The 25,593-nt window shown below is 50.6% G+C and overlaps 10 protein-coding genes across 10 annotated transcripts; 4 read left to right on the top strand and 6 right to left on the bottom strand.

Annotated features, from left to right (window-relative positions):
• Nucleotides 1–242: 242 nt before the first annotated feature.
• On the top strand, nt 243–2,827 carry CC77DRAFT_1006775 (Metallo-dependent hydrolase; the record flags this gene model as incomplete). The annotated part of the gene is made up of 5 exons (XM_018523438.1): nt 243–334; nt 396–1,427; nt 1,479–1,864; nt 1,913–2,333; nt 2,413–2,827. The coding sequence occupies 5 exons, from the start codon at nt 243–245 to the stop codon at nt 2,825–2,827; spliced, it is 2,346 nt and encodes a 781-aa protein (XP_018388844.1).
• Nucleotides 2,828–3,120: 293 nt separating this feature from the next.
• On the bottom strand, nt 3,121–5,300 carry CC77DRAFT_1018245 (RCC1/BLIP-II protein). Its single transcript, XM_018524579.1, has one exon. The coding sequence runs from the start codon at nt 5,201–5,203 to the stop codon at nt 3,290–3,292; it is 1,914 nt and encodes a 637-aa protein (XP_018388845.1). The 5' UTR covers nt 5,204–5,300; the 3' UTR covers nt 3,121–3,289.
• Nucleotides 5,301–5,696: 396 nt separating this feature from the next.
• Nucleotides 5,697–7,488, top strand: CC77DRAFT_1086463 (IF-2B-domain-containing protein; the record flags this gene model as incomplete). Its single annotated transcript, XM_018529436.1, has 2 exons — nt 5,697–6,390; nt 6,500–7,488. The coding sequence occupies 2 exons, from the start codon at nt 5,697–5,699 to the stop codon at nt 7,303–7,305; spliced, it is 1,500 nt and encodes a 499-aa protein (XP_018388846.1). The 3' UTR covers nt 7,306–7,488.
• Nucleotides 7,198–8,386, bottom strand: CC77DRAFT_1018247 (lysyl-tRNA synthetase). Its single transcript, XM_018524580.1, has 3 exons — nt 7,655–8,386; nt 7,375–7,533; nt 7,198–7,291 (listed from the first exon to the last, which is right to left on the bottom strand). Exon 1 carries the CDS (start codon nt 8,341–8,343, stop codon nt 7,672–7,674), a length of 672 nt encoding a protein of 223 aa, XP_018388847.1. The 5' UTR covers nt 8,344–8,386; the 3' UTR covers nt 7,198–7,291; nt 7,375–7,533; nt 7,655–7,671.
• Nucleotides 8,387–9,791: 1,405 nt separating this feature from the next.
• On the bottom strand, nt 9,792–10,954 carry CC77DRAFT_930341 (Metallo-hydrolase/oxidoreductase; the record flags this gene model as incomplete). The annotated part of the gene is made up of 6 exons (XM_018534158.1): nt 9,792–10,334; nt 10,392–10,425; nt 10,474–10,545; nt 10,594–10,681; nt 10,740–10,772; nt 10,831–10,954. 6 exons carry the CDS (start codon nt 10,952–10,954, stop codon nt 9,792–9,794), a joined length of 894 nt encoding a protein of 297 aa, XP_018388848.1.
• Nucleotides 10,955–10,982: 28 nt separating this feature from the next.
• On the bottom strand, nt 10,983–14,179 carry CC77DRAFT_718683 (dimethylglycine dehydrogenase mitochondrial precursor). Its single transcript, XM_018532884.1, has one exon. It carries the CDS (start codon nt 13,845–13,847, stop codon nt 11,295–11,297), a length of 2,553 nt encoding a protein of 850 aa, XP_018388849.1. The 5' UTR covers nt 13,848–14,179; the 3' UTR covers nt 10,983–11,294.
• A 1,373-nt stretch (nt 14,180–15,552) lies between these two features.
• CC77DRAFT_929843 (naphthalene 1,2-dioxygenase subunit alpha) lies at nt 15,553–17,128 on the top strand (the record flags this gene model as incomplete). Its single annotated transcript, XM_018534132.1, has 2 exons — nt 15,553–15,603; nt 15,833–17,128. Coding segments are annotated over 2 exons (1,347 nt in total), but the record flags the coding sequence as incomplete, so codon positions are not given.
• A 725-nt stretch (nt 17,129–17,853) lies between these two features.
• On the top strand, nt 17,854–18,882 carry CC77DRAFT_718774 (HAD-like protein). Its single transcript, XM_018532886.1, has one exon. It carries the CDS (start codon nt 18,052–18,054, stop codon nt 18,772–18,774), a length of 723 nt encoding a protein of 240 aa, XP_018388851.1. The 5' UTR covers nt 17,854–18,051; the 3' UTR covers nt 18,775–18,882.
• On the bottom strand, nt 18,807–21,317 carry CC77DRAFT_718771 (hypothetical protein). The gene is made up of 4 exons (XM_018532885.1): nt 20,998–21,317; nt 20,393–20,947; nt 20,321–20,340; nt 18,807–20,275 (listed from the first exon to the last, which is right to left on the bottom strand). The coding sequence occupies exons 2-4, from the start codon at nt 20,920–20,922 to the stop codon at nt 18,990–18,992; spliced, it is 1,836 nt and encodes a 611-aa protein (XP_018388852.1). The 5' UTR covers nt 20,923–20,947; nt 20,998–21,317; the 3' UTR covers nt 18,807–18,989.
• Nucleotides 21,318–22,293: 976 nt separating this feature from the next.
• Nucleotides 22,294–24,625, bottom strand: CC77DRAFT_718787 (alcohol oxidase). The gene is made up of 5 exons (XM_018532887.1): nt 24,384–24,625; nt 24,061–24,317; nt 22,775–24,008; nt 22,572–22,727; nt 22,294–22,522 (listed from the first exon to the last, which is right to left on the bottom strand). The coding sequence occupies exons 1-5, from the start codon at nt 24,492–24,494 to the stop codon at nt 22,466–22,468; spliced, it is 1,815 nt and encodes a 604-aa protein (XP_018388853.1). The 5' UTR covers nt 24,495–24,625; the 3' UTR covers nt 22,294–22,465.
• Between the last annotated feature and the right edge of the window lie 968 nt (nt 24,626–25,593).

The raw sequence follows: 25,593 nt of genomic DNA on the forward strand, positions 1-25,593 counted from the left end.
TTTGGTACACCATATCCATCGCCTGGTTAGAGTACCACCTGGTCACGAGGTGTGCCTTGAAGCAACCTCGTTTTGCGGGATCTAGCAACCGTCTTGAAGATCCAGAATCGCACACAGCCCAAACCGGTCAATCAAGAACAGTGACCGAGAATTCGTGCATCTATCATATTACTGTACCTGCAGCCTCATTTCGAGTGGCATGAGCAGCCGGTGATAGACGTTTTCATACAACCATCATCGGCATGCCCACTGACGCCGAATCCAAAACTTCGAGTGAGCCCCACAGAACCCGTCCGGGGTTGTTGGCCAAGTGTGGTATTGTCATCCCCACATTGTGAGTCCCTGAGTGAAGACTCGTATCTGTTTTGTGAGTTAGTGTTGACTGTTAGATGTAGCTTTGTACGTGACCGGCACGGATCTCCAGGGGACCCGAACAGGCCAGTTATGACTACAGCTGACTCGCCGAAGAAGAGAAAAAGGGCCCTCAGCCCGCTACCCACCAGGAAGATACCAATACATTCAGAAGAACCGAAAGTGACCGAAATGTCTGCTGAGAAAACCTCGACTATGGAGGAACTAGATCAGAAGAAAACTGAGGCGAGAGCATTTTTCGACACCGAAGTAGGCAGCAAGACGGTAACTGCGAAGTATGATGAGAACAGACGCAGATTCCTTGAGGCTGAGGACAAGGATGCGTGGGATCGATCTGCAAGGCCTAACAAGAGCGATTCCGATTCGGAGGATAAGAAGAAGGATGACGAAGTGGAGCAAAGAGCCGCAGACATCATCCGAGCGATTCGTGAATATGAGCGCAATGTCACCTTCGGCAACCTGGCTTCAGAAGCACTTCCGCTAGACGATGATCGGGACATGGGTGGCCAATATCTCACCAACAAGGATCGGATAGACCACCAAAGCAAGCTGTACCAAATCGCCAAAATCGTTCCGAAGGGTGCTCTTTTACATCTTCACTTTAATGCCGAATTGCATCCTGAATTGCTGCTCGTGCGAGCCCGCGAGATGGAAAACATGTACATCCGCAGTATAATACCAATCACAGAGGAAGAGCATCTTGGTCAGACGGAGATGGTTTTCAATGTCGTTGATCCAGGGACCGTCAATCGTGGCGTTAACATTTTCTCGGCTTCGTATCCTAAATTGACGAATCCGAGAGACGTCAAAAACCCTGCCTACTTGAAAACTGTCTGGATGCCATGGAAGAAATTCCGGAAGGAATTTGAAAAGAAGTTTCCAGGCTTATACAAAGAAGAAGAGCCCGAGACGTTCCAAGCAGGACGTCCACCACGTCCACCACGTCATTGTGGGGAACCCAAACGTGCCGTTCTGTATCCCGCTGAGAACTGGCTAAGATCGAAGATGGTGCTCAGCCAGGACGAAGCCTATCGGCCTACACAAACTGTAAACGGGTATGTGGGTCTTTCCCTACATGGTTCCTATGCTTACTGATATCTACACAGAGTATGGGCCCGTTTCAATCAAGCCACGAGAGCCTTTAAAGGGTTGTTGAACTATGAGAGCGTTTACAAGGAGTACATAGGCAACGCTATCGACCGTATGATCGAGGAGAACGTTATGTACGCTGAGCTCCGACCTATGCTTTTGGACAAATCTATCCCATCCGACGACGGCAAGGTTGAGATTAACAATTCTGCCCAGATGCAGCTCATTGTAGACGCACTAAAAGCTAAGAAAGCAAGCCTCGAAAATGAAGGGCGACTGGACAAGTTTCCCTTTGGACTCAAGATCATATATTGTACACCTAGGTCGATACCTGATTTTATGATGAGAGAGGAGATGAAGCAGTGCATCGAGCTTAAGCTGCATTATCCAAATCTAATTTGCGGTAAGCAACATGGAACACAACATGTGCAACATTCTCTAACATGCACAGGTTTCGATCTCGTAGGCGCAGAAGACCGACCCAACCACATTGGGTTTTATAAGAAAGAGCTTGCTGCTTTTCAAGCAACTTGCAAAGAGATGAAAGTGGAAATACCATTCATGTTTCATGCCGGTGAGACACTGCTCGACACTGGAGGCTCTGACGACCCTACAAACTCCAACCTGTACGACGCAGCGGCCTTGGGGTCGAAGCGCATCGGGCACGGGTTTGCACTCTTGAAGCACCCGCATCTTGTGAAAAGGTTCAAGAGGGACGAATTCATACCTGGGTCGGGTATCTGTATTGAGCTTTGTCCTATCTCGAATGAGTTGCTGCATCTTTGCAGAAAGGTCAAGGAACACCCATATCCAGAACTACTGGCTGCGGGCATACCCTGCACGGTCAACTCGGATAACCCGTCGCTTTTCAGGTATGAGGATTCCTACTCTGCACCACGCCTCTTGTTCTTAACCCGCATCACCCTGGTCACAAAACTAACAAAACCACAGCAACTCAATGTCCCATGAGTTCTATCAAATCATGGTTGGCGCACCTAGCATGTCTCTCTACAGCTGGAAGCAACTCGCACTATGGAGCCTTGAGTATAGCTGCCTGTCAACAACTGAGCAAAAGGACGGAAAGGAGATCTTGAGGAAGAGTTGGAGAGAGTTCTGTCAGACTGTCGTTCACGACTATGGCCCTCTTATGATGGATGAAGCTTCAGGTAAAATCGATGTCTACAAAGCAGAAGCATCGTATCCGGAACGGTCGAGGATACATGCAGATATCGAGAAAGCAGAGGCAGATGAGAAACGAGGGCCAGAATGGGTAAAAGCAGAGAAGGAAAGGGCAAAGGCGTGGAGGGCATCTTTACCCAAAGGCAATGTCCTGCTAACCCATAGGGATGACAAGGACCATATCTAGCTACACCGAACAGAATAATCGAAGGTCGCCGTATAGCCGGCTAACTACCAGATTACCGCTGTCAACTAGATGATGAAGCTAAAACACAATGTTTCTATGACTCGCAAATGCATGCAAGTGAGGTAAAGCTTCCCTCTCATGATCTGCGCTTAGCTTTCTCGCAACTGACGCTGTACGGACCTTTGAGCAGAAGTCATGCTTCATGACTTCAGCATCGACCGCAAAGTTTTTAGCACATGACAAGGTGTGAGGCTCCATCACATTTTGGTAAGGTTTGGATGACAAACTGCGACAGTGACAGAAGATAAAGCGTTGCCGCCAAGCCACTCGTTCAGGTACGAGTGACTAGATTAATGAGCTTAGTGTTTGTAAGTTGTATCTGAAAAACAAGCCGTACGCTGAGAGCTCATAAACGCTATACTGAATCAAAGACACTATCAAGGCATCTTCAAGTGTTTCGGTCTAGGTGTTGAGCTGGAAGTCTGGACGTCCCTCTCTCCACTCGTCAAATTCCTTCTCACCGGGCATCTCTCTGCCGTCGGAGAGCTTGAGCCTGGGAAATGACCTGTCCTCGCGATTATTTGACGGCTCCTTCTTAGCCAAGTCCTCATTGACCAAGACCAAAGCACCAGATTGCCATCCTGCAGCGCTCACTTGGAGAGCGAAATATGCGCCAAGACCGTCCTCGCCACCGTCTTGGTCCCAGGCTCTGCCTTCTTGCTCAAACCACTCGCTGACTTCACCCTGAACGTTATGGTCGCTTAGAAATAGCTCCCTGCGCGAAGCGCTTTCTTCAGCGTGTGCTTGGTCGTGTACAACCTCCTTGAGCCACTCGTTCTTCCTTGCGTCGAACCAAATCTGACGACCGGTCGTATATGCGTGAGGGAGCAACTGACCATTGTTGTTAAATTGATCATATACAATACCGCGCGCCTTTCCGACTAGGTTGTCATCGTTCATGCCCAGACCGAGAGAGCCACAACCACCATTTTCGGTGCCGTACGATGTAATTTTACCATTCGAGTGGAGTGCCAGGTAGTGATAGTCACCGAAAGCGATCGAGATGACATTAGTGCCCTGCAAAGCCGGAATCTTCTTGAGACCTTGCATGTCTCCAGAGCTATTGTGACGATTGCTCCAGCATGATTCAAGGTAGTTTTGATCGCCAGTGATCACTTCGTTGTCCTTGAAGATGGCAAAATTGCGGAACGAGCCTTGAACGTCGAGAGGAGCTCCTTTCTCATGACGCACCATTCGAAGCTCAATAACATCCTCGACTTGGTTCTTGGCTCCAAATTTACCACAGAAGACCTTGCCAAGGTCGGTGGTGAACAAGACAAAATGCTCAAGCAGAACATAGTTCAGCACCGCCCCGACCTCTCGACCTAGAGCCCTCTGCTCATCGGACTCGCGAGTTCCTTTGACATGTTGATAGCCGGTTTGGGGGACCTCGGCGTGTTCCAAGACAAGCATAGTATCGGTGCCGTCCTCACCATGATCCCGTTCGACTGGGTCCCAGACGACAATGCCGATGCCATGTACATAGGCCGAGCTGCGGCTCCAACCTGCTACGACTTGTTTTATTTGCCCAAAGTTGGACGTTGTCCGCGTTGTGTCGTTCAGGGAGATCTCGTTCAATTGTAGGGTTGCGAATTTGACCTGGAGCGCAGGTTTCTTGACATCGTACCATGACCACATCCGACCGCTGTCAGAGAGTCCGAGTATGTGTGCACGACCGGAGGAGAACTGGCGAATGGCGACGGTTGGCTCTTCGTATTGGGCATCGGTAGCGGTAGGAGGATATCCTTCAGGGAAGCGGAGCGGCTGTAGAGGCCCATTAGCGAGGAGTATCCGCTGGCCATCTAGCACACCGGCAGTATGTAGAGTGCCTTTAGAGGTAAGCAGGGTCGTGGACCAGCCACCACACTGCATATCAGCAATGACGCCCAAGTCTCTTGTCTTGTCCATCTCCGTCGGAAAGGCTTGGTGTGCCGCGTACATGCGCCTGCCTGGCCGCATCATGCCAGCTCTCATCCGAGGCCCACGACGGCCATGTGTATGGTCTTCCGGGTCAAGGGCGTGCCCTAGGCGGTTGTGCGAGTTATGACCCCATGTGTAGACGCGGCTCTGGGTAAGCATGCGACGATACATCTTCTGCCAGCGGTCGCCGTCATGTTGTACGACTGGCTGGTTCGGGACGCGAAATGTCGTTCTGGCGAGGTAACTCCAGTACGCGGGATCTAGTTGAATCGACGGTTGTTGGAAGGCTTTGCACGTGCTACAGAGGGCAAGGAAGCTCTTGGCATCTAGGTAGGGAAATACGAGTACGAGGATGTCGAGGGGGAGGTCGGTGATGGAGCTGATCTTGTCGGCCATGTTGGTTGGAAGGAGGCCTCTAAGCTCCTTGTTCGGCGTCGATATTGTAGTAGCGAGGCTTGTAGCGCGACGTCGATATTCGGGGTAGAGGGGTTGGAGCCTGCTCCAAATAGTGCTGATGACGGGTACGTGCAAACAAGATGTTTGTAGAACGCGAGCGTGGAGGGTACACGCCCAATGACGCAAGGAGCGCGGGGATTAATGCGGGACATTTCCGTTTTCGCGCTAACTCAAAGCAGCGACCAAACTTCTGACTCAATTCACGAGTCTCTATCAATTTTCCGCCTGCCCAGCAACACGTTTCGATCCACGCGTTGCACTGCTCCACCTAACTATTTCGGTCCACTGATATCGGACGACTTCAAAAATACTCGATTGGGGACCATATTCGCGTCACGACACTTGATATTGCCCCACCACGTTGGAGCGTCTGACACCTGACTGGCCACATTCCAATTACAAAGGTCGACGACAACAAAAACATCACATCGCCATGTCTGAAGCCCCCGCTGCCGAGCCAGCGCCGGCATCTGCTGCGGCAGTAGCACTATCCCAAGAAAGCGCACCTGCAACAACAAATGGCGAAGCCGCTCCTGCCACAGATGCGCCTAAAAAGCTCTCGCCAGCAGAGTTGAAAAAGCAAAAGCAAGCCGAGAAGCAAGCAAAACGAGCCCAAGCCAAAGCCGCGGGTGGCACACCGAATCAACAACAAGGACCATCCAAGGATAGCCAAAAACAGCAGAAGGACCCAAAGCAAACATCAAAAGACGCCCAATCAAGACCAGGGCCAGTACGGCGACGACCATCGCAAGCCAACGCACCAGTTCTGAAGGAACCGGAAAAAAGAGCGAAGAAGGACAAGGAACCAAAACAGACTGGCCTTTTCTTCGGTCATCTCTACAGCCAACCAAAGCAACAATCCCTTGTCGGCGCGTCAAAAGACGTACATCCTTCAGTCCTCGCGCTTGGCCTACAGTATAGCAGCTATGCCATCTGTGGTAGTACGGCGCGTATGGTGGCCATGTTGCTGGTTTTCAAGACAGTCATCGAGGCCTATCAAACACCTCCAGGAAATAGTTTAGCCCGGCATCTGACCAGCCACCACCTTGGTCCTCAGATCGAGTTCCTAAAGAGCTGTAGACCGCTTAGCATCAGTATGGGAAATGCTATCCGATGGCTCAAGGATAGTAAGTTGACATCTCACATTAAACTAACGCAATAGGCACGGCTCGAAATGCTCAGTATGAGCATCAGAACTTGTCAACTAGTTATTCATAAAATACTGACCCCTTCCAGTCATTATCAAAATAGACCCTGCAACGCCAGAGAATGAGGCGAAGCGAGATCTGATCGAGGAGATTGACATATTCATCCGGGAACGTGTCACAGCCGCTGACAGGCTCATCCGCGACCTAGCCGCTACCAAGATCCAAGCTGGCGATGTCATTCTGGTTTATGCCGCATCTTCGATAGTCGAACAGACTATCATTCATGCTCACCAATCCGGCAAACCTTTTACAGTTATTGTGGTTGACTCAAAGCCATTGTTTGAAGGCAAGAAGCTGGCACGGAAGCTCGCAAACCACGGTATCACCGTGCGGTACTATCTCATCACAGGAGCCTCACACGCAGTTAAGGACGCAACAAAGGTCTTCCTAGGTGCGCACGCAATGATGTCAAACGGCCGCCTCTACTCGCGCGTTGGCACAGCTCTCGTATCTATGCTCGCATACTCCCACTCACTACCCGTCATCGTACTCTGCCAGTCCGTCAAGTTCACCGAGAAGGTGGCGCTAGACTCCATTGTCGGCAACGAAGTCGCACCTGCCGAGGAAATTCTATCTGAGGCCGAGCGTCGCGATCTTCTTCCCCTTAAGTCACGTCTTCCAACATCTAAGAACGACGAAAAGTCGTCATCGGAAGAGGCACCCGCCGATACCACAGACGTGTTGAAGTGGATCGACGACGCGAAGAACCTTCATCACCTCCAAGTTCTCTACGATGTCACGCCTGCGCAGTACATCAACATGGTCATCACCGAATACGGAAGCTTGCCGCCTAGCTCGGTTCCCGTGGTTCACCGCTTGAGTACGAACATATGATCCTGTCCAGCGCTTTCTTTTTTGTGTTCAAAGTACTTCCTTAAGCAAGTGCTAACATTGATGGTTCAGGAACTGAAGAGCAGGAGACGATGCCTACTAAGAGGGGTGTTCGTCAAGCTTCCGGGTGGTAGAGAGGTGTTGACAAGAGGACTGCAAGGTCAAATAGATCAATGGCAGTCACGGTATTGGTCTCCTTGTCAGTGTTACGAGTAGACTAAGATATGATAGGTACGGTTTCATGAGAGAATCAACATCTTACTCCCACCTCTTTCCATTCATTCAGCAGTCATTCTACACGACTAAAAGCTACTCTAAATGCATCTAACACAGCGTATTAACTTGCGACAAGTCCGAGATGTATCAAGATCAAACAGCCATCGCCGCGATCTCGGATTCAAGATCCGCCATCTGCCTTCTCAACTCAGCAAGTCGCTCCTGCTTGTCCGCCGTCTTACCATATTGACTAGTGGCAACCGCACCGCAACCCTTCTTCCCCTCCTCTCTCATCATCGGAAACGCCAGCACCTCCTTGATCGTATAGTTATTCGTCAGAAACATCATAATACGATCCAGCCCTGGACCACACCCAGCCGTCGGCGGCATCCCATACTCCAACGCCTTGACAAACTCCTCATCAATTCCGTGGGCTTCGTCATCCCCTTGAGCCTTCTGCCTCGCTTGCTCCAGGAAACGATCGCGCTGTTCGAAAGGATCATTGAGTTCGCTGTAGAGATTGCAAATCTCAAAGCCACATACAAAGGCTTCTGCGCGTTCTGTGAGACCAGGAATCGAGCGATGCGTCTTCGCGAGAGGCGACATGAGCTTAGGGTGATTCATGATGAATGTGGGGTTCGTGATGCGCGATTCAATGTATACGCCAACCAGCTTGTCGAGTAAGCGGGCGTTTGTGTGGGGGGGCGAACAGATGATGTTATGATCACTCAGGATACTGAGTAAGAATTGCCGGCTGTCTTCCGTATGAAGTTGAGATGGTGGAGGGAACTGAACCTTGCAGGCGTCTTCAAGCGCTGTCATCATGTCAATGCGCTCCCATGGCCCCTCCCAGTTGATCACCTTCGCTTTTCCAGTCTGGCTTGTGAACGTAGTGACATAAGAACCAGTCACATCCTTCACCAGTCCAGAGATCATTTCTTGCGTCACTTGCATCATTACCTCATAATCTGCATCCGCCTGGTAAAATTCGCAGCTTGTAAACTCGGGGTTATGCGTTAGATCCATATCTTCGTTGCGAAAGACCCGTCCGATCTCGAATACACGGTCGATGCCGCCGACAACGAGAGGCTTGAGATGCAGCTCTGTAGCCGTACGCAGATACATGTCCCGCTTGAGATCATTGTGGTGCGTGATGAAAGGCTTGGCTGCTGCGCCGCCGGCTTGTTGGCAAAGGATGGGTGTCACGACTGAGATGTAGCCGCGGTTGCGGAGGAAGGTGGTGATGTATGACTCCATGGCATCCCAAGTACGCAGCATATCGCGGCTGCGGCGGTTGGTGATGAAGTCAAGCGGTCGGTCACGATGGCGTGTCTCAGCGTCTGTGAGCGTCTTAGGTAGCATGTGCAGGCTTGGTGCTAGGAGAATGACGCTTTGCGCGAAGAGCGAGAGTTCGCCTACAGGTCGATTGCGTGGCGCTGTTCGGCATGGATGGCCAGTTATGCCAATCTGGTCTCCTCTGGCCAGGTGCTCGTGTTGCTGCTTGTAGGCTTCGAGGTCTTCTGATGAGGTGACCTGACATACGACTTGTATCTCTTCCTCCCCAACCTGAACCTCGTAGAAACGCAGACGCTCTCCTGCGCTACGGATCGTAACGATACGACCGCGCATTGTATACTCAACGTCTCTCAGCTGTTCGCCAGTCGCGATGGACCTATGCCGCTCACGGAACGCTCTAAGGTCCGTGAGATTGGGGATGAACGAAGAATAGAGGCCATTTTTGTGAGCCGCCCTACGCAGATTCTGGACCAAGATAGAGCGGTTCTCGTAGTACTTGTGGGGTGGGAGCGTTTCTTCTTGGCCACGTCTTGCTCGCTGCTTACTTGCAGTTGTGATAGTGCCGTTGGTAGCCATAATGATTGAATGAATATTTCTGAACGCGTTTTATCTGCAAACTGACGAGTATTGCACAGTGGATCGTAAGAAAAAGATGCTTCCGAGTTATGTTGTACTTCCAGATAAATATTGGAGTTCTTAAGTAAGGCGAACCTCAACTCCAGTCATCGCTTGTGAGTCAACCACTGCATCCTTCGTTAACATTTACGTTATAGGGTAGCACCGAACATGCAAGTACATCCTTCTAATATGTCTCCCTGCAGTTAGGCCTCCTTGGCTACACGTACTGTTAGCTTAATAACAAGAAAAAGCACCAATTAACTATGGAGGTCGTTCACCGAGATATCCCGGGAATGTGCTCCTAACCAAGCACAACAACTTGATGCGCTAATTCTGTCATATTTTATAAACCTCCACTTCTACGAATTGTCTTTCATGGATCGCAATGCTCCCATGACATCGATAGGCTGGGTTTTGCCAGTAACCTTTTGAAGCTCAGGGTCATCCACACGCATGAACACGTTGTGCTTCTTCTCGTCACCAATTGTGAACTTTCCTTGTGTCTCCTTGTTTTCTTGTGTGAACGTGTCAAGTTTCTTGATAGCGTCATTGTTCAGTACACTCTTTGCAAACTTGACGTTGCCCTTTGTGTATTCGTGTCCAGGGTAGACCTTCGTGTCGTCAGGAAGCGCCGCTAGAGTCTCGTTCAAAGCCTTGTGCATCTGCTCTGGAGTGCCTTCGAAGAATCGTCCGCAGCCACCGATGAATAGTGTATCTCCAGTGAATACTGCGCGATCGTTTCCATCTTCGAAGTAGAAGCATATGCTGTCTTGCGTATGGCAGGGTGTGTGGAGGGCTTTGACATTGATAGACCCGATCTTGAAGGTGCTGTCGTGGCTTGGTGTTTCGGACACTTTATCGCAGTCGCGACCACCGATTACAGGTAGGCCGAACGCTTTGATCTGGCAGAGCCGTTAGCTAGTGGCACTCGAAGACTCATGTGGTGGGTCTTCACTTACGACATCTACATTACCTCCCGCATGATCACGGTGGCTGTCAGGTGTGTTAGCAGAGTCGAGTCGTCAGGAGTAATCACCCTACTGATGTGTGTTAATGATCTTGGTTAGCTTGAGGCCGCCAGTGGTTGTTTGCTCTCGCAAAACAGGTAGAACTCTATAGCCCAGTCAGTTGTGTGCTTACTTCCTTGGCCTTCTAACATACTCCGGAGGATTGGCAGGGTCAATGATAACAGCTTCCTTAGTCTTGTCATCGGACACCAAGTAGGCATAGTTGTTGCCCGAACCCTCCCCTGACCAGTAGGTTAGATCGCATCCGACGTTCAAAATTCTCCATCAGGGTGCTCGTACACATGGGAATTGATTGGATATGCATGGCGCGTGCTGGTATGGACAATGGCTGCTTGGCGTTAATTGCTGTTTTCGATGACTCGATCAGAACTGTAGGCAATTACCTTGAAAGCGGGTCGAGCAAGTGATACTAGTGGGTATCTTCTAATGGCTGCAGTGAATAGGCTCATAAGGAAGGTGCAGAACAGAAATTGGCGGAGGCTTGGGAATGTCATGAAGCTTCGAGATGACTGAGGTGATGACGTTACTGCTTGTTATCGATAAGGTATGCCACTAGTCACGTGACCGGTGGCCCACTTCCGCAACGCGTCAAGCTGCATCTGTCAAACGCGTTCGCTTCAACTATGGAGTCCACTCAGAACACAACACACTCTAAACATTGGCGTATGCCCAGGATACAAGCACAGAAGCACGTGTCGAAGTGAGAACGGATCAAATTTAACATATAACACAAGACTACGGATACAGTCGACGAACGCCTAAAGGCTAACCCAGCCACGCCATTTCGATGCTCATATGCAATCATAAAAGTCGTCAAACATTACAGCAACCTCCCTACAACAACGACTTCAGTCTCTTCTGCAACTCCGGCTTTTCGGACGATCCTTCACCCCTCAGACGCTGTTCTTGAGGATCGTGCAATGGGTCTCGAGTTACTGTGGCCCTGATCTTCTTGCCGAAATACTCAATCTCCACAGACTTTCCTTCGCTTACATTGCTCGGAAGCCATGCATATGCGACAGGCTTGCGTACCGTGTAACCAAAAGCGGCGCTGGTAACATAACCAGCTCTTTCGCCTTCCACGAAGACTGGCTCTTTACCCAGAACCATGGATCGTCCGTCATCGACAGTCAGGCATCTAAGTCGCTTAGATGCTGCCTTCCTAGAAAGCTGCTCTAGTGCCGCTTTACCAACGTAATCCGCCTTCTTGCCCATCTGGATCGCGTACGTCACGCCAGCCTCCCATGGGTTGTGCTCAGAAGTCATGTCTGAACCTGAGGCTCGGATACCCTTCTCGATTCGTAGTCCATTGAAGGCGGCGCGACCTGCAGCAACTAGACCGTGGGGCTTGCCCGACTGGAACAATAAGTCCCAGAGGCGCAGGCCATATTCAGGTGTGGTTTGAACCTCCCAACCGAATTCGCCGACAAAGGACTTTCGGAACATCGTGACGGGAATTCCAGCTATGCTCGTCTTCTTAACACCCATATACGGCAAGCCTTTGTTGCTGTAATCATCCGAGCTGATTGTGCGGATAACGTCCCCAGCGCGAGGACCCCAAAGACCAAGACAGCATGTACTGCCAGTGACGTCTCGTACCTGAGCCCACTGACTAGGTGTGTGCTTTTGTTGACGACGTGCTTCGCGTGCGAGGTAGGCAAGATCGGTCGCAGTGTTGGCGCCTACTTGGAACAGGTCTTCCTCGATCCTGGACACAAAAATATCGCTTAGTACGCCGCCGTGGCCATTGACAAGGAGAGTATGGGTGATAGCGCCAGGCTGCTTGGAAACATCACTGGTCGTCAATCTCTGAAGCAGGTGGACAGCACCAGGACCGGAGACCTCGAATCGATGGAAAGTAGTCATATCGTACAATGCTACTGCGTTTCGTGTCTTCCAAGCCTCGGCCGCAGCGATTGGCGAGTAGAACTTGGATGACCAAGCATCGCGATCGACCGGCTTCCATTCATCCGGCAAGGTGCTGACCAGATCCGCATTCGCTTCATACCAGTGTGGACGCTCCCAGCCTCCTACTTCTAGGAAGAAAGCGCCTTGCTCCTGTTGACGAGTATAGAACGGGCTGACGCGAAGGTTTCGAGGGTTCTCTTTCGGTGCGAGGGGGTGGATGATGTCGTAGATCTCGACGAAGTTCTGTTGTGATGTCTCGCTGACGTATTCTGGGCTGAGCTGTACTTCCTCGAATCGTGTTAACTCGCACTCCGCAATGTCGACAGTCGAACGACCCTCCGTAAGGGTCTCTGCGACAGCTCGAGCTACACCGGCCGAATGTGTTACCCACACAGCTTCGGCGACCCAGAAGTTATCGAGGTTGGGTGCTTGTCCGACAACGGATCCACCATCTGGTGTGAAAGAGAAGATGCCGTTGAAGCCGTCAGCGATCTCAGTCTCGCGGAGAATGGGAAGCAGTTCTTTGGTAGCTTTCCAGGCCGGCTCAAAGTCTTCTGGTGTGAAATCTAGGCGAGAAGGCATATGCTTCTCATCAACGTGTTTCGGTGTTACACCCAGATCTGAGGCCTTGACAGGCATCGGCCGGTGACCATAGTAACCAATTCCATACTGCTCCCCATGCTCTCGGTAGTATAGATCTTGGTCTTGGTGTCGCAATATGGGCAACTCGGCGTTCATGGCGTTGATCTTCTTGTTGACTTCGCGGTTCTGGAGGCCTGGTACAGCCGTAGTCTTCGCATACTGGTGCCCTAGAGGAAGAAGAGGGACCTTGAGTCCAATCATGGCTCCTATCTCCACACCCCAGAAACCAGCACACGAAACAACTATATCCGCCGGTACAGAACCATTGTTCGTTGTCACACCGGTGACCTGACCGTTCGCTTGTTCGATTCCGGTAACGACGGTATGCTCGAGGTATTTGACACCCGCGTTGCGTGTGTTTTCGATAAGTAGCTGTGTCGCGCGAGCTGCTAGTGCCAAGCCATCGCTTGGAATGTGAAGACCACCTAGCACCATATCCTTGTTAAGGAGAGGGTACTTCTTGAGACATTCTTCGGGGCTGATCAAGTGCGCTTCGATGCCCCATGATTGTGCGTATCCGTGTTTGCGCTTGAGTTCCTCCAATCGTTCTGGGATTGTCGCGATCTCCAAGCCACCCAACTGGTTGAAACAGTTCTGTCCGTCTTTCTCGAGCGCTGAGAACTTCTCGACGGTGTATTTGGCGAGTAAAGTCATCGTTTTGGAAGGGTTCGTCTGGAATACCAGGCCAGGCGCATGTGACGTTGAACCACCAGGCATGCTCAATGGGCCCTGCTCAATCACCGTGATGTTGTTCCATCCTCGTGAGACCAGCTCATCAGCGAGGTTGGTGCCGACGACACCGGCGCCAATAATCACAACACGCTGGGAGGTCGCCATTGCAAAAGAGTTGAAGAGTATAGGTTTGGATAATTGGTTCCCAAAGAATGTAGGAGGAACTCCTCTTAAGGCTGTTTGCGCTCGCGATAACGGACCATTTCACTGTGCTCTGCCATCATAGAAGCCGAAACTAAGCGCAGCGCAAACTTCAATTGGCAAAATAATTCCCATGGCGAATCCAACCGCAGAGTCATGCACGAAATCAGTCCACCGCCCCGCATGGGATACTTACGACATTGGTGGGGAAGATGCCAGTCGTGGATGTAGGGTCCTGATGTCCATTTTGGGGTTAGTAACGATCGAAGAGGCAAACCGTCTCGGGACTACATAGCCTGCCGCAACCCCGCCTCGCGTGTGCGCAACACCATCCCATCCTTCTCACGATAATTGCACCTACGAGCATTCCATCATGTTCGACATCAGAGTCTGAGTCAGGTAAGTACGCGTAGCATGGAGAGCTTAGTATGCTTTTCCCGTCAGCTGGACTTCAATGGTTGTCCTGCCGCGAATACCATCATACCTCACCCGCTGCAATTTCATCATTATGACAAAGACGAGCACCTGCTTTGAAAGTGAGGGTGATTTACCGCCATCAGCCTTGCGACAGCCTATCGCTAGCCAAAAATCCGGTATGCGAAGTATCCCACCATTGCGACAAAAGCCATGCGCCAACAAATCTCCCGGATCCGGCCTCAATCCTACAGGGCTTTTCGAGAGCACCAAGCCCATGGATCAGCATTTGCACCGCACGATGTGCAAGACGACAGGGAAAAATGGATCATAACGCCAACCCATTGCTGTCGTCCCTATCGCCCACACCCAACTTCTAAGACAGTCTCAGGACAGCTTTCGCAAAAGGCTTACCTGAAAGGTCTCTTTCTGAGCACGTTCTTCAGCATATCGATGCTGCGAGACAAATGGCAGCTTATATCGTCATGTCGCCCTAATACCTCAAGCGCCAGAGCGAGCCCAACGTGACACTGCGCTGCGCTGCCATCACAATTCGGGAAAATTTACGACAGCCATTGCCGAAAGTATCCAAACCCTCCCGACCATCACTCGTATGGCTAGGAGGGGTAGAGACATGCGAGATGTTGTAGTAATCTCCCGCTTACGACGGCGCTGGCATCAAGACCAGTGACGCTTTCCTGCCGTACACGTTGCGCAGCTCGTGTCGCTTCACTTCGCACTCGTCGGCGCCGCGTCGATAGTACGTGGGCTCCGATATTCGCACGACAATCTTAGACAGAGTATCACGAGCTGCATTCCATCAGTCGCTATCAGCTGCGACACCGAGTCTAAGCCCGACAGCTCATCTAGATAACATCGCTATCTCGATGATAACAGCTGCGATCAACATCGTCAAGAAAATCTTCGATAAGAGCACGATAGCCTTTGGATAATACGACCGCAATAGTTCCGCAAGAACTTGCTGGTGGGAGTCTGAAGGTGCCTTGGGCTGGCGTCCCTTGTCCGTATTTGGAAATCAGATCCATTCAAGTCCGTGCCAACAAGAGGGGCAACGACGAGAACGGTCTATACGTTCGGTCACCATTATCTTTGCCTGCAGTCAATGCACAGTCAATCAAACTACTCTGGGGTAATACGACGCCATCCACTTACATGACGCCGTTGAGCTCTAGCCCTGCTTTCTAGAATGTTGGTTTGATCACGATGGTAGCTCGTGCGTTAACGGAGGGACGTGAAAAATAGGTCAGAATGTGTGGCGCCTGACGGTCACCTGCAGCCGAATTACGTTCCCACATCCCACTGGCTATCGCTCCCTGGGTGCGAATGGAAGCCATAACCCCATGGGGACTTAGTCGTTTGTGTTACTTGATAAGAGTGAGGAGGCAGAGTATTGGAAGACAGTATAATAATGCTTGCGACGTCCTCACACTGAGCTCCATCTTCTCGAGTATACTTGCACAGCACCCAAGTGACCACCTTCGACTACTCTTCGCACCTCACTACTTCACACAGAGTACAACTATACATTCTTCCAACACACATCTTTAACAATGGTCGGGTCACTCCTGAGTTATTTTGGGTTCGGCGGCTCAGCCGGCGCCCAGGCGCCACCAGAGAACCAAGCTGTACGGGCCTTACCCGCCAACTGGTATACCTCTGAGGAGATGTACCAGCTTGAGCGACGCGCTATCTTCACCAGAAGATGGCTCATTCTTACGCACAAGTCAAGACTCGCAAACCCCGGCGACTTCCTCCGCTACAACGTCGCCAACTACGACATTGTTGTTTCCAAGGACCGATCTGGCGAGATTAACACATTCCACAACGTATGCAGACACCGCGCATACCCCGTCGTCGAGAAAGACGGTGGCAACGCAAAGATCTTCTCCTGCAAGTACCACGGCTGGTCGTACGGTTTGAACGGCAAGCTTGCGAAGGCACCGGGCTACCAGGAGCTTCAGAACTTTGAGAAGGCCAAGAACGGTCTTTTCCCTATTCACACCCGCATTGACCGCAATGGCTTCATCTGGATCAACATGGATGCGAAGAAAGAGCCTGAGGTGTCCTGGGAGTCACAGTTCGACCACGTCGACGAACAGACAAGATTCGACCAATTTGACTTCAACGACTACGAGTTCGACCACACATGGAACCTTGATGGTCCATTCAACTGGAAGATTCTCGCAGACAACTTCAACGAATGCTACCACTGCAAGAGCACACATCCCGATCTCACAACAGGTCTGATCGACCTCGAGAGCTACGATGTCTACTGCTCAGCCGACCACATCCAGCACGACCCCAAGACGCCCCAAGACCGCAAGGATCTTGGCCAGGAGATCTGCTCCACATACTGCTTCCCCAACGCTTCCTTCACTGTCACAAAACACTTCCTCTTCATGCAGAAGTTCATGCCTAAGTCGCCCACTGAGTCCGTTATGTACTACGAGGTCTGGAAGAACAAGCACTCCAGCCAGGAGGACTTCCTTCTCATCAGTGACACCTACAAGCGAGTCATGGGCGAGGACAAAGTCCTGTGCGAGCGCGCCCAGAAGAACATCGAGGCAGGCATCTTCGTCAACGGCGAGCTTCACCCACACATGGAGAAGGGACCTCTCTTCTTCCAGAAGAGATGCCGCGAGATTGTCATGGAGCACGGTATGAAGGAGAAGAAGGCTGGTCAGAAGATCTGGCCTGCCAAGCAGCAACTCGAGCCTACAGGTACCTCAGCCATCAGCAAAGAGATGGAAGACTTCTGCGAGGGCCTTGCCTGTGGCAACGATAACGAGAAGAGCGATCTCGCTTGGTAGTCGGCAACGCAAAAATTACGACTGATGATGCATGGTTTTGGTGTTTGGAGCGTTATGGGTACTGGAGGCTTTGAACTCGTACTTTGGGATTTGTTGTTTGACAGCATTCTTTGTAATGACTCTTAGCGATGTTCGCGCGATAGCGCAGGTTTCATTCCTGATTCTCTAGATAGAATGCACTTTCTTGCCTTTACATGTCGTCCTTGCTTGCTTCTGGTGACGCGCGATAGTGGGTATGACTTTGACCCTGTCTCGTTCTTCTCTCCGCATGACGTATCATTATCTTCATCCTTCTACTTCCCCACATGAGCTTAAACACGCGTCGCAGTACCAGATCTGCATCGCCGTTAACGGACGGTTGATATCGCACGGTGTTTTGGCCCTAATCGGGAAAGAATGTGCATTGGCCAATCGGATGCAGTGGCTATCTGAGATAGCCGCTGGTCTTGAGAGCGATACGACAACAGTGATCATCCAGATACGAGCCGCTGATAGTGTGCGAGAAGGTTAAATATCGATACCGTAACGCTCTTTTGAAAGCTAGATAAAAGCATCGAAATCTTGCTCTGAAAGCTGTATTCGGGTGTTGATATAGGACCAACCTTGGGAATATCGAGCTGTCCACACTTATAATTAGATCTTTCCAACGCAGTGCACTTGATTATTATGAAACCTAACCCAAGACCGCAATTACATACATGGTAAAGTTGAAAATGCCATGTATACAATACTGTGGCGGACAGATATCGCGGATAGGATTCATAAGTCACGTGTTCTATGACGTCAGTTGAGCACCATATACGCCCCGTTGACACGCAGGGCGTGTTGGAGCAGTTTTACATAAAAGCAACTTGGCGCAACGTAAAGCAAACTAGGGAGTGAAGGCTTGACGTCGAAATATCGCATCACCGACGTTATACACCATGTCAGAAACGAAGCACATCGTCTTCGATATAGTCGGCACGCTTGTGTCGCACGAGCACTTCTACGCCGTCATCGACCAACGCCTTGGGTCTAAACTCCAGCCCCACAATATCTCCGCACGTCTCCTTGGTTACGCATGGCTCGAAACGGCAGAGCGTGAATATACATACCTCTCGCTTTCGGGCTCTTACGTCCCATTTGCCAAGGTTTTCGAATCCATCTTTTTCCGCGTCTTGCACTTCGCTGGAGTAGCAGAACCGCGTAGTGTGGCGAGCGAAGAAGATGTGAAGTACTTTATGCAAGAGTACAAGAAATGTGAGGTTCGGCCTGGTGCAAAGGAATGTGTGGACAAAATAAAGGAGGCTGGTTGGACAGTCTGGGCATTCACTAGCGGCGATCGCGAAAGAGTGCTGGGATACTTTGAGAAGGGCAACATCAACATCGACGGTGATCATGTCGTTACATGTGACGAGATTGGTGTAGGAAAGCCAGAAGTTCAGGCATACGAAAGGCTGAGAGGAAAGATTGGTGTTGAGAATACAGCTGGGGAGCTTTGGTTTGCCGCTGCACATGGCTGGGACGTCAGCGCTGCGGGGAGGGCTGGGTTCAAGACGGCATATTGCTTGGTGTTGGAAAAAGAGGCTTTAGAGGATGTGTTTGGAAAGATGGACATCGTTGCTGAAACGCTGCCAGCGCTTGCAGAGAAAGTGACTTCTCAATGAGAGGCAATTAGAGAAGATATATTTCGAATATGGTGACAACCCAGTTTCTACTGCCATTCATACTGACCAGTAGCCACAAACGAAGTTACTGCACTGCAGTTATTGCTTTCTGTTTGATATTGCGTACGGGGATAGTACATAAGAAGGAGAGAAGTTGCAATCCTGCTCAGCGGCGAACAAACCGAAAAGATTATCGCCCAAGCATTTCCTTGGTCTTAAGACATCAACTGAGCGTGCAAAGCTCGTACATTACTCCTCCGGAAGAGACTGAGGGCTATCAACGTGAATACCAAAACGACGATCGCATACATGAACATGCAAACGACCAGAAAATAGAATGGCGCTTTTCTAATCTTCGTGACCGTCATATCATAGCGCCAACGCTTTTCGATGAACGGAGCCGGATCGTAGACACCAGCCACAAGCGCCAGAAAGGTTTGGCTGAAAGCAAGCTCCATCGCGTCCAGGATCGTCGAATGAGATAGCAATACCGACATGGCAGCTTTCTCAAAGAGTTCGTAGCTACCAAAGCCAGCTTGCAGTGGTGCTTTGATCATGGCTGCGATGCTGGGAGCGGTCAATGTCGTGTTGAAGACGAGGATGCTACCATTGACAAGTGAGTACGTAACGTCGTAGACCGTAGAATTGCACGACATCGCGAATCCCACACGCCCGTCTCCGATCTCAACAACAATGCCTTGGGGTACCTGCGGGTCTCCATAGAGAATGAGGTCATTCAGATCGATACTGTCTACAACAGCTGTGACGTTGTAGCTGAATGGGTTCAATTGGGATGCGATGGAAACGTTCAGCGAAGGGTCATTGTGAAAGTCGAAGAACGTTGTGTTCCAGCCCTTGAGACGCTCTAGCCCATTTGCTGGTATCTCATTCAAGTCGCCATAGAAGCCGTTGGAGCAGTGATATGGTATCGAGGAAGCATCACTTGTAGTGTTGTAGATTCCACAGTCCGTAGTGATTGCAGTGCACTCGGTTACAACGGAAATCGTTTCGGCGACGTAATCAATACCAACTCTTTCTACATCCTGGTTTGTCAGATCTAGTTTGCTGACTTTTGGGCTATCGCTGTATTCCTCAGCTGACCATGGATTGAAGTAAAGAACGTGCTGTTCATCCGTGACATCGTCGATATGCGTGACAAGCTGGGTGTATATGAATGCGCCAGCATCCCAGGCCACATTTAGGGTGTTGAAATCCTCGTTGTTGTATTCTCCTGTTTGATTCAACAGTCCTGTCGCAAGCACTCGATATGCTGATGGAGCGTCCAAGAGTGTCCAAGGTTTGCTCGATCCATTTATTGTGCAAGGTGGAAAAGCGTCGTGATCGTAGCTACCAATGATCGTTTCATTGAATGGACATATCGCTTCATTGATCTTGAAACCGCCAAAGAACGGGGGATCGCCTGGCACATAGTTAGGGCCTGGGGACGTGCCTTCATAGACGCGCTGTAACGTTGGAGCAAGAGTTCCTGACAATACTTTGTCTATTACTGTCAGTTTCGTTCAGGGTTCTCGGTGAGCTTAACTACCTCCGACTAGCAGAAGAAATCTAATCCACAGATTAGCATATTGACATTAGGCGGACGTAAAAAGATACATACGTAAGAATTACACATAAAAAAGCGCCAATACCGGCGATCCTGGTTCCACTCGCAATCTTTGTCTTCCGAGCACGCCATAATCGAAGTACAGTCCAGTTTAGAAGGAACGTTTGGTCGCCATGTAAAAGCTTTTTCATATCTTGGTCTATTACTTCGTGTCGGTTCGACAGCTCAAGCGCTACGAGAAACGAGTAAAGTAACAGAAATGGCACGGCGGCCCACTGCGCAACGTTGGAGGCAAACGAGCTGGTAAGCGCGACTTTGTTGATTAATACCGTTGTCGTTAGGAACGATTCATCATGAGGGTCAATGGGGAGGTTTGCATTCTCTTCCGGCGGGTCCTGTATCGTCCAGGCAGGGATCGTAACGAAAAGACACAACAATGTCGCTACAAAAACCAAGGGGAAGAACACTGTTGCGAAAGCGAAAGCGATCTGGAAAAGTCTCCAAATTGAGTGCGCTCTCGTCGTCGGCTTCTCGAACTCTTCGTCACTGCAAGACATGCTGGTTGAGGTCGCCATAGCTTCCATTTCGACAAGCGATATGTTTGTTAGTCTCACATCAAATTAGCCAAACAATCAAAATACATTTTGAAGTGAACTCACCCGAAGTGAGGCCTTGTTTTGCTGTAGGTCACTCGTATACCAGAAGCTCGAGAACATTAGCGTTCTGGGAAGGTCTAAATAGATAAAGACCTGTAACCCGAATCTAGCCCCTGAGTAATGAGGCTGAGAGTCGCGGATATCATGAATTTTGGATGTGTAAGATGGCGGGGAGGCTTGTCTCCGATGTTGTTTGCCTTGTTCTAAGCGCCAGTGTGCCATTCGTCGAAAGGGATGGTGCGTAGCACAAAGACTGACCGGCTAAGTCGAGACGCAATCAAACGAGGCAACCGTTTAGAACATTGCGTGCATGAGCTGAAAGCTATCTCCGAACCTCCCACAGTTTGTAATTATTGGCTTAGAGAGTCTGCACATCGGAAATGAACTACTCGACTGCACCGATGACACCTCAAATGCAGCTTGTGTCGATATCCCCATAGGCAGGTGGACCTTTCTTGTGCATACTGCCTTGAACGTAGCTACTACCGGCTCGATGCGATCATTGGACACACGCTTTGACCAAGCCGGGGGTTTCATAGCGGTCGAGCGGGAGAGGGAAAGGTGGTGGCGGGGATCAGGATAGCTTTGACTCGAGACGTAGTGAGTTGAGATCCTCTTTGCTGTCTTGACCGCCGTGGTTGGTCAACTGTTGAAGGCGCACAGCTGTTGATGGAGGGTCAAACATCAATGTGGTTGCCGGAAAGTAACAGTGGTCATCTGGCAGTGTCACATTTGCGAACTTCCAGTGGCAATCTCTCACACCAAAGTGAGTATTATCATAAGAACCGGTGGTTTAATTGTAAGCTACGTTTGCTCGACTCAGCTCAAGTCGTCTTCGAATGTGCCACATTGGTTGGTTTCTGCTTCCTATTGCCGTCCTGTTGTGCTCAGGAACTCGTTCCTGAAGGTAGTATTCCACATAGTGGTTCTTTTTGGCGAATGGGTAGACAACTGTTGGATGAAATGCTACAGTGTAGTTCACCCTCAATGTGGAGGAATCGCTGGCTTTGGAAGCGCGTGACGCGTAACCTGGTCAGAGATACACAAATACCTTTGCATCGACATATATCGGTGGGCAAGGACAGTTTCTGCGATCTGCGCACGACATATATCTTCAATGAACTCTGACGATGCTACGACCCAAGTGCAGCTCGAATTCGACGTATGTTGGTAGAATTGCGTGGTGTTGAATTTAGGGTGTTATTGGTTCGGCCACGCGTTTCGGAAGGATGGTGGGGCTGGGCGGGCGCTGCCGCCAGGATCGCCCGTAGCCCGCCATATCAGCGAGTTCTGTTGTCAACACGATCACAAAACAGACAATTTCGCGCGGAGCGAAGAACTAGACGTCGCATGTCGCATCGGAAGCTGATTTGAGTTCCGTATATCCTTGGGCAGAGAGATGCTCTACCCTGGCGCTGAAACCGTACTACGCAATGCTGCGTGCGTGCCTACCCGACAGACCCCGAGGTCTCTACCAGCTGCGTTTGATATCATCCGCAATCTTCTCAGCCAACGCGTATACCGTACTCTGATTGGAGGTTAGTGTGACACTGACGAAGCGACAGGAGATAACATACCTGAGGATGTCCAGGAGGTAGTAGGGCAAACGAGCTCGCATCTACAACCCTCAACCCTGTCACACCAATAACCCTCGCCTTGCTATCCACAACTGCATCAGGGTCATCAACTTTTCCCATCTTGCATGTGCAAGACGCATGCCACACAGTCATCAACTGCTCTTGTCAGTATATGCGGTGAAACGAATACAAAGTAGACCTACTGTATCACGGATGGTATTGAGGATCTGTTCGTCAGTCTGAACGTTAGGACCAGGGAAATACTCCTTCGTATCTGCAAGTCCGCGCTTCATGGCATCCGTAGCAAAAGCTTGGCGTGTGCGCTTGTAGATGGCGATGGCGACAGATTGATCGGTAGGATCGGTCAACCAGCCAGGGTCGATCGAAGGGAGCTGGGCTGTGCTGGAGCTCGTGATGGTAACCGAACCACGAGAGAGGGGGGCCACGATAGCACCAAGGATGGATGCGTATTGGTAACCATCCTTTGGCTGAGTCGCGAAGAGATTGGAGAAATCTCCGATATAGCCAGGCGCAGAAAGGTACTCGATATCAGGCCAAGAAGCAGGGTACTGATCTAGTACCGCGGCAGCTTCTGAAGAGATGAGGTTTCGAGGAGCCTTTTCCCAGCCTAGGAAGTCACAGACGGGGTTGGTAAGTGGACCTTTCTTGAGTAGGCCGTAGTCGAATGCGAATTGGGCGCCGACGTAAAGAAGGTCGTTGGCTAGTTTGGTCAATGTCTGGACCTTGTAGCGGTAGGTGGGGCCGAAGAAGATGTGGTCTTGCATGTTTTGACCAACACCACGACGGTCAGCAATGACGGGAATGTTAAACTTCGTCAGCTGTGCGGCAGGACCAACACCAGAGACCATGAGCAGTTGGGGAGATTGGAAAGCACCAGCGGAGAGAATAACTTCTCGCTTCGCGGTAAGGATGGAGCCAAAGGGTAGCTGAACACCCGTGGCACGCTTCTCACTATCGAAGATAATCTTCTCAGCTCGTGTCAAAGAGTACACTTTGAGATTAGGACGGTTCTTAGCAGCCTCAAGGAACGCTGTTTGACTCGAAGCTCGCTTCTGATTACCAGGCGTGATCGTGGAGCTGCAGTACTGCGCTCCCATGAGTTCTCCGGAGTTGAAGTCGGGTCTGGTTGGGATGCCGATGCCATTCATGCCACCTTCCATGTAGCTTGAGAAAGGGCCCGCATAATTCGCATAGGACACATCGAGCGGTCCGCCGCTGGCATCGAAAGCACTTGCGACATATTCGGCCGACCCATTGCTTGCACGAAGCTGGGTGTTGGGTGGCGTGAACTTGATCGACTTCTTGAAATAAGGCATGAGGTTGTCGAAAGTGTACGAGTCGTCGCCGATTTGATCTGCCCAACGCTGGTAGGAGCCACGGTCGCCCCGCTGATAGATCATGAAATTTCGCGCCGAGCTTCACACATTAGTGGCTATGTCTTTGTCCAAACCCGAGTCTTGAAGCTTACCTTCCACCCAGACATTTTCCGCGGGCATACTTGATCTTCCTACCATTCGCACCTGCTTGAGGGGCTGTGATGAAATTCCAGTCCACAAGAAGGTTCTGATCCAAAGGGCTAGAGCCTGCCCACAAAACATCTCCAGCTGGAGTCGACGACAAAAGTGGATTCGTAACCTGATAGAGACCACCAGCCTCGATCACAGCGACTTTCATGGTGCTATCTTCGGACAAACGATTCGCAAGTGTAAGACCTGCGGTGCCACCCTGTATTGCGCATTAGCGCAACTACTCCTCTGCAAAGTAGCGCGATATATGGTGGAAACAACGTACGCCAACGATGACATAGTCGAACTCTGCGCTCTGTCTCTTCTCATGTTCCGCGACCGGTACAGCAGAGACTATAGCAACGGCCAAATAAACGAGTGACAATGAGCTACGCATGATGGGCAGCGCTGGAAGGCCAAGGTAAGGAGAGATCCTGGTGATACTCTACCAAACTCGGGTCATCATGGTTACCTATATACATGCTTCTTTTGTCCCAAGGCCTGGGCATTCCTAGTGGTATTCCCACTGACGGATTCACCCATAGGTTTTGATTTGTTCGGAATCCTGGGCAAAAAGTTCGCATCGAGAGTTTGGGAACTGTGATACCCCGAACCCGGTCTGCGGGCAGGGAGTTAAACGCGAACGGACGCAATTAGGTCTAGCCATGGATGGCTAGCCATCTCGCAGGAGACTCGCCAGAAAAGGTTCTACTATCGGAGTGAACCGAGGAATTCCAGCTACATATGAAACATTAGCTTCTTGGTAGCAATCGTACAGCCCACAGTCAGTCGCTTAAAGAGTGCATTATTGTCCTGAGCCGAAAATTATAGTTTATTTGGAGGCTTCAGGCATAAGGGGTGATGCCTGATCGGGAAGTTTCCGCATGATGACTTAGCCACAAGTCCGAGCGCAGACCAGACAAACACCTGAGGTCGGAAGAAGATTACGTTCTGAAGTATCTGCTTTGTTCTGAACGTCGCGCTGAAGTCTCAACGGAGGAGGTTCTCGCTAGGATATGATGGTTTTCGTCTTACAGAGAGGGTTCCAATGACGTCATTGGCATTCGCACGTTAGCTATCTGGGCCAAATCCAACGGGCATAGCTGTGCAATAGCTTCTAAAGAACGTTTGGCACTACCAGTAACACGAGTTCCAACGTGCTCGCGTTGCCTTACCATGTCGTTGTTGGAATCTAGACAACACCCAGCCAAGCCGCTTGCGCAGGAGATCCATTAGTGTCTGCCCGTGCATACGGGAGACCCGGAATATCATTGCTAGCGATCTGAAAACCAGGTTGTAGAGGGGTTTGTAATGGCTATCGGTTTAACGACCCTCTCTTCGACCTCGGTCCTATTTGGCAATCTCGTCTCTTCACTCACAAGTCTACCCAATCTTGGAAATCCTGCGTCGCTGCACGCGATCGATCATTTGCTGTCAGCACACAGTCTTGTACTTCTCAAGCTCCTACGTCAAGCATACCCATGACGCATGGCTCA

Source organism: Alternaria alternata (genome assembly GCF_001642055.1).
Source record: "Alternaria alternata strain SRC1lrK2f unplaced genomic scaffold CC77scaffold_5, whole genome shotgun sequence".
Taxonomy (NCBI): Eukaryota; Fungi; Ascomycota; class Dothideomycetes; order Pleosporales; family Pleosporaceae; genus Alternaria; species Alternaria alternata.

Coding starts and splice junctions, on each gene's coding strand:
- CC77DRAFT_1018245 (XM_018524579.1), bottom strand. CDS start 5,203: ATGGCCGACAAGATCAGCTCCATCACCGACCTCCCCCTCGACATCCTC.
- CC77DRAFT_718771 (XM_018532885.1), bottom strand. CDS start 20,922: ATGGAAGCTATGGCGACCTCAACCAGCATGTCTTGCAGTGACGAAGAG. Junction 20,341..20,392: donor TTTTTATGTGTAATTCTTAC/GTATGTATCTTT, acceptor TCTGTGGATTAG/ATTTCTTCTGCTAGTCGGAG. Junction 20,276..20,320: donor ATTTCTTCTGCTAGTCGGAG/GTAGTTAAGCTC, acceptor TGACAGTAATAG/ACAAAGTATTGTCAGGAACT.
- CC77DRAFT_718683 (XM_018532884.1), bottom strand. CDS start 13,847: ATGGCGACCTCCCAGCGTGTTGTGATTATTGGCGCCGGTGTCGTCGGC.
- CC77DRAFT_718774 (XM_018532886.1), top strand. CDS start 18,052: ATGTCAGAAACGAAGCACATCGTCTTCGATATAGTCGGCACGCTTGTG.
- CC77DRAFT_718787 (XM_018532887.1), bottom strand. CDS start 24,494: ATGCGTAGCTCATTGTCACTCGTTTATTTGGCCGTTGCTATAGTCTCT. Junction 24,318..24,383: donor TCGACTATGTCATCGTTGGC/GTACGTTGTTTC, acceptor TGCGCAATACAG/GGTGGCACCGCAGGTCTTAC. Junction 22,728..22,774: donor TCAATACCATCCGTGATACA/GTAGGTCTACTT, acceptor TGACAAGAGCAG/TTGATGACTGTGTGGCATGC.
- CC77DRAFT_1018247 (XM_018524580.1), bottom strand. CDS start 8,343: ATGATGACAGCGCTTGAAGACGCCTGCAAGGTTCAGTTCCCTCCACCA.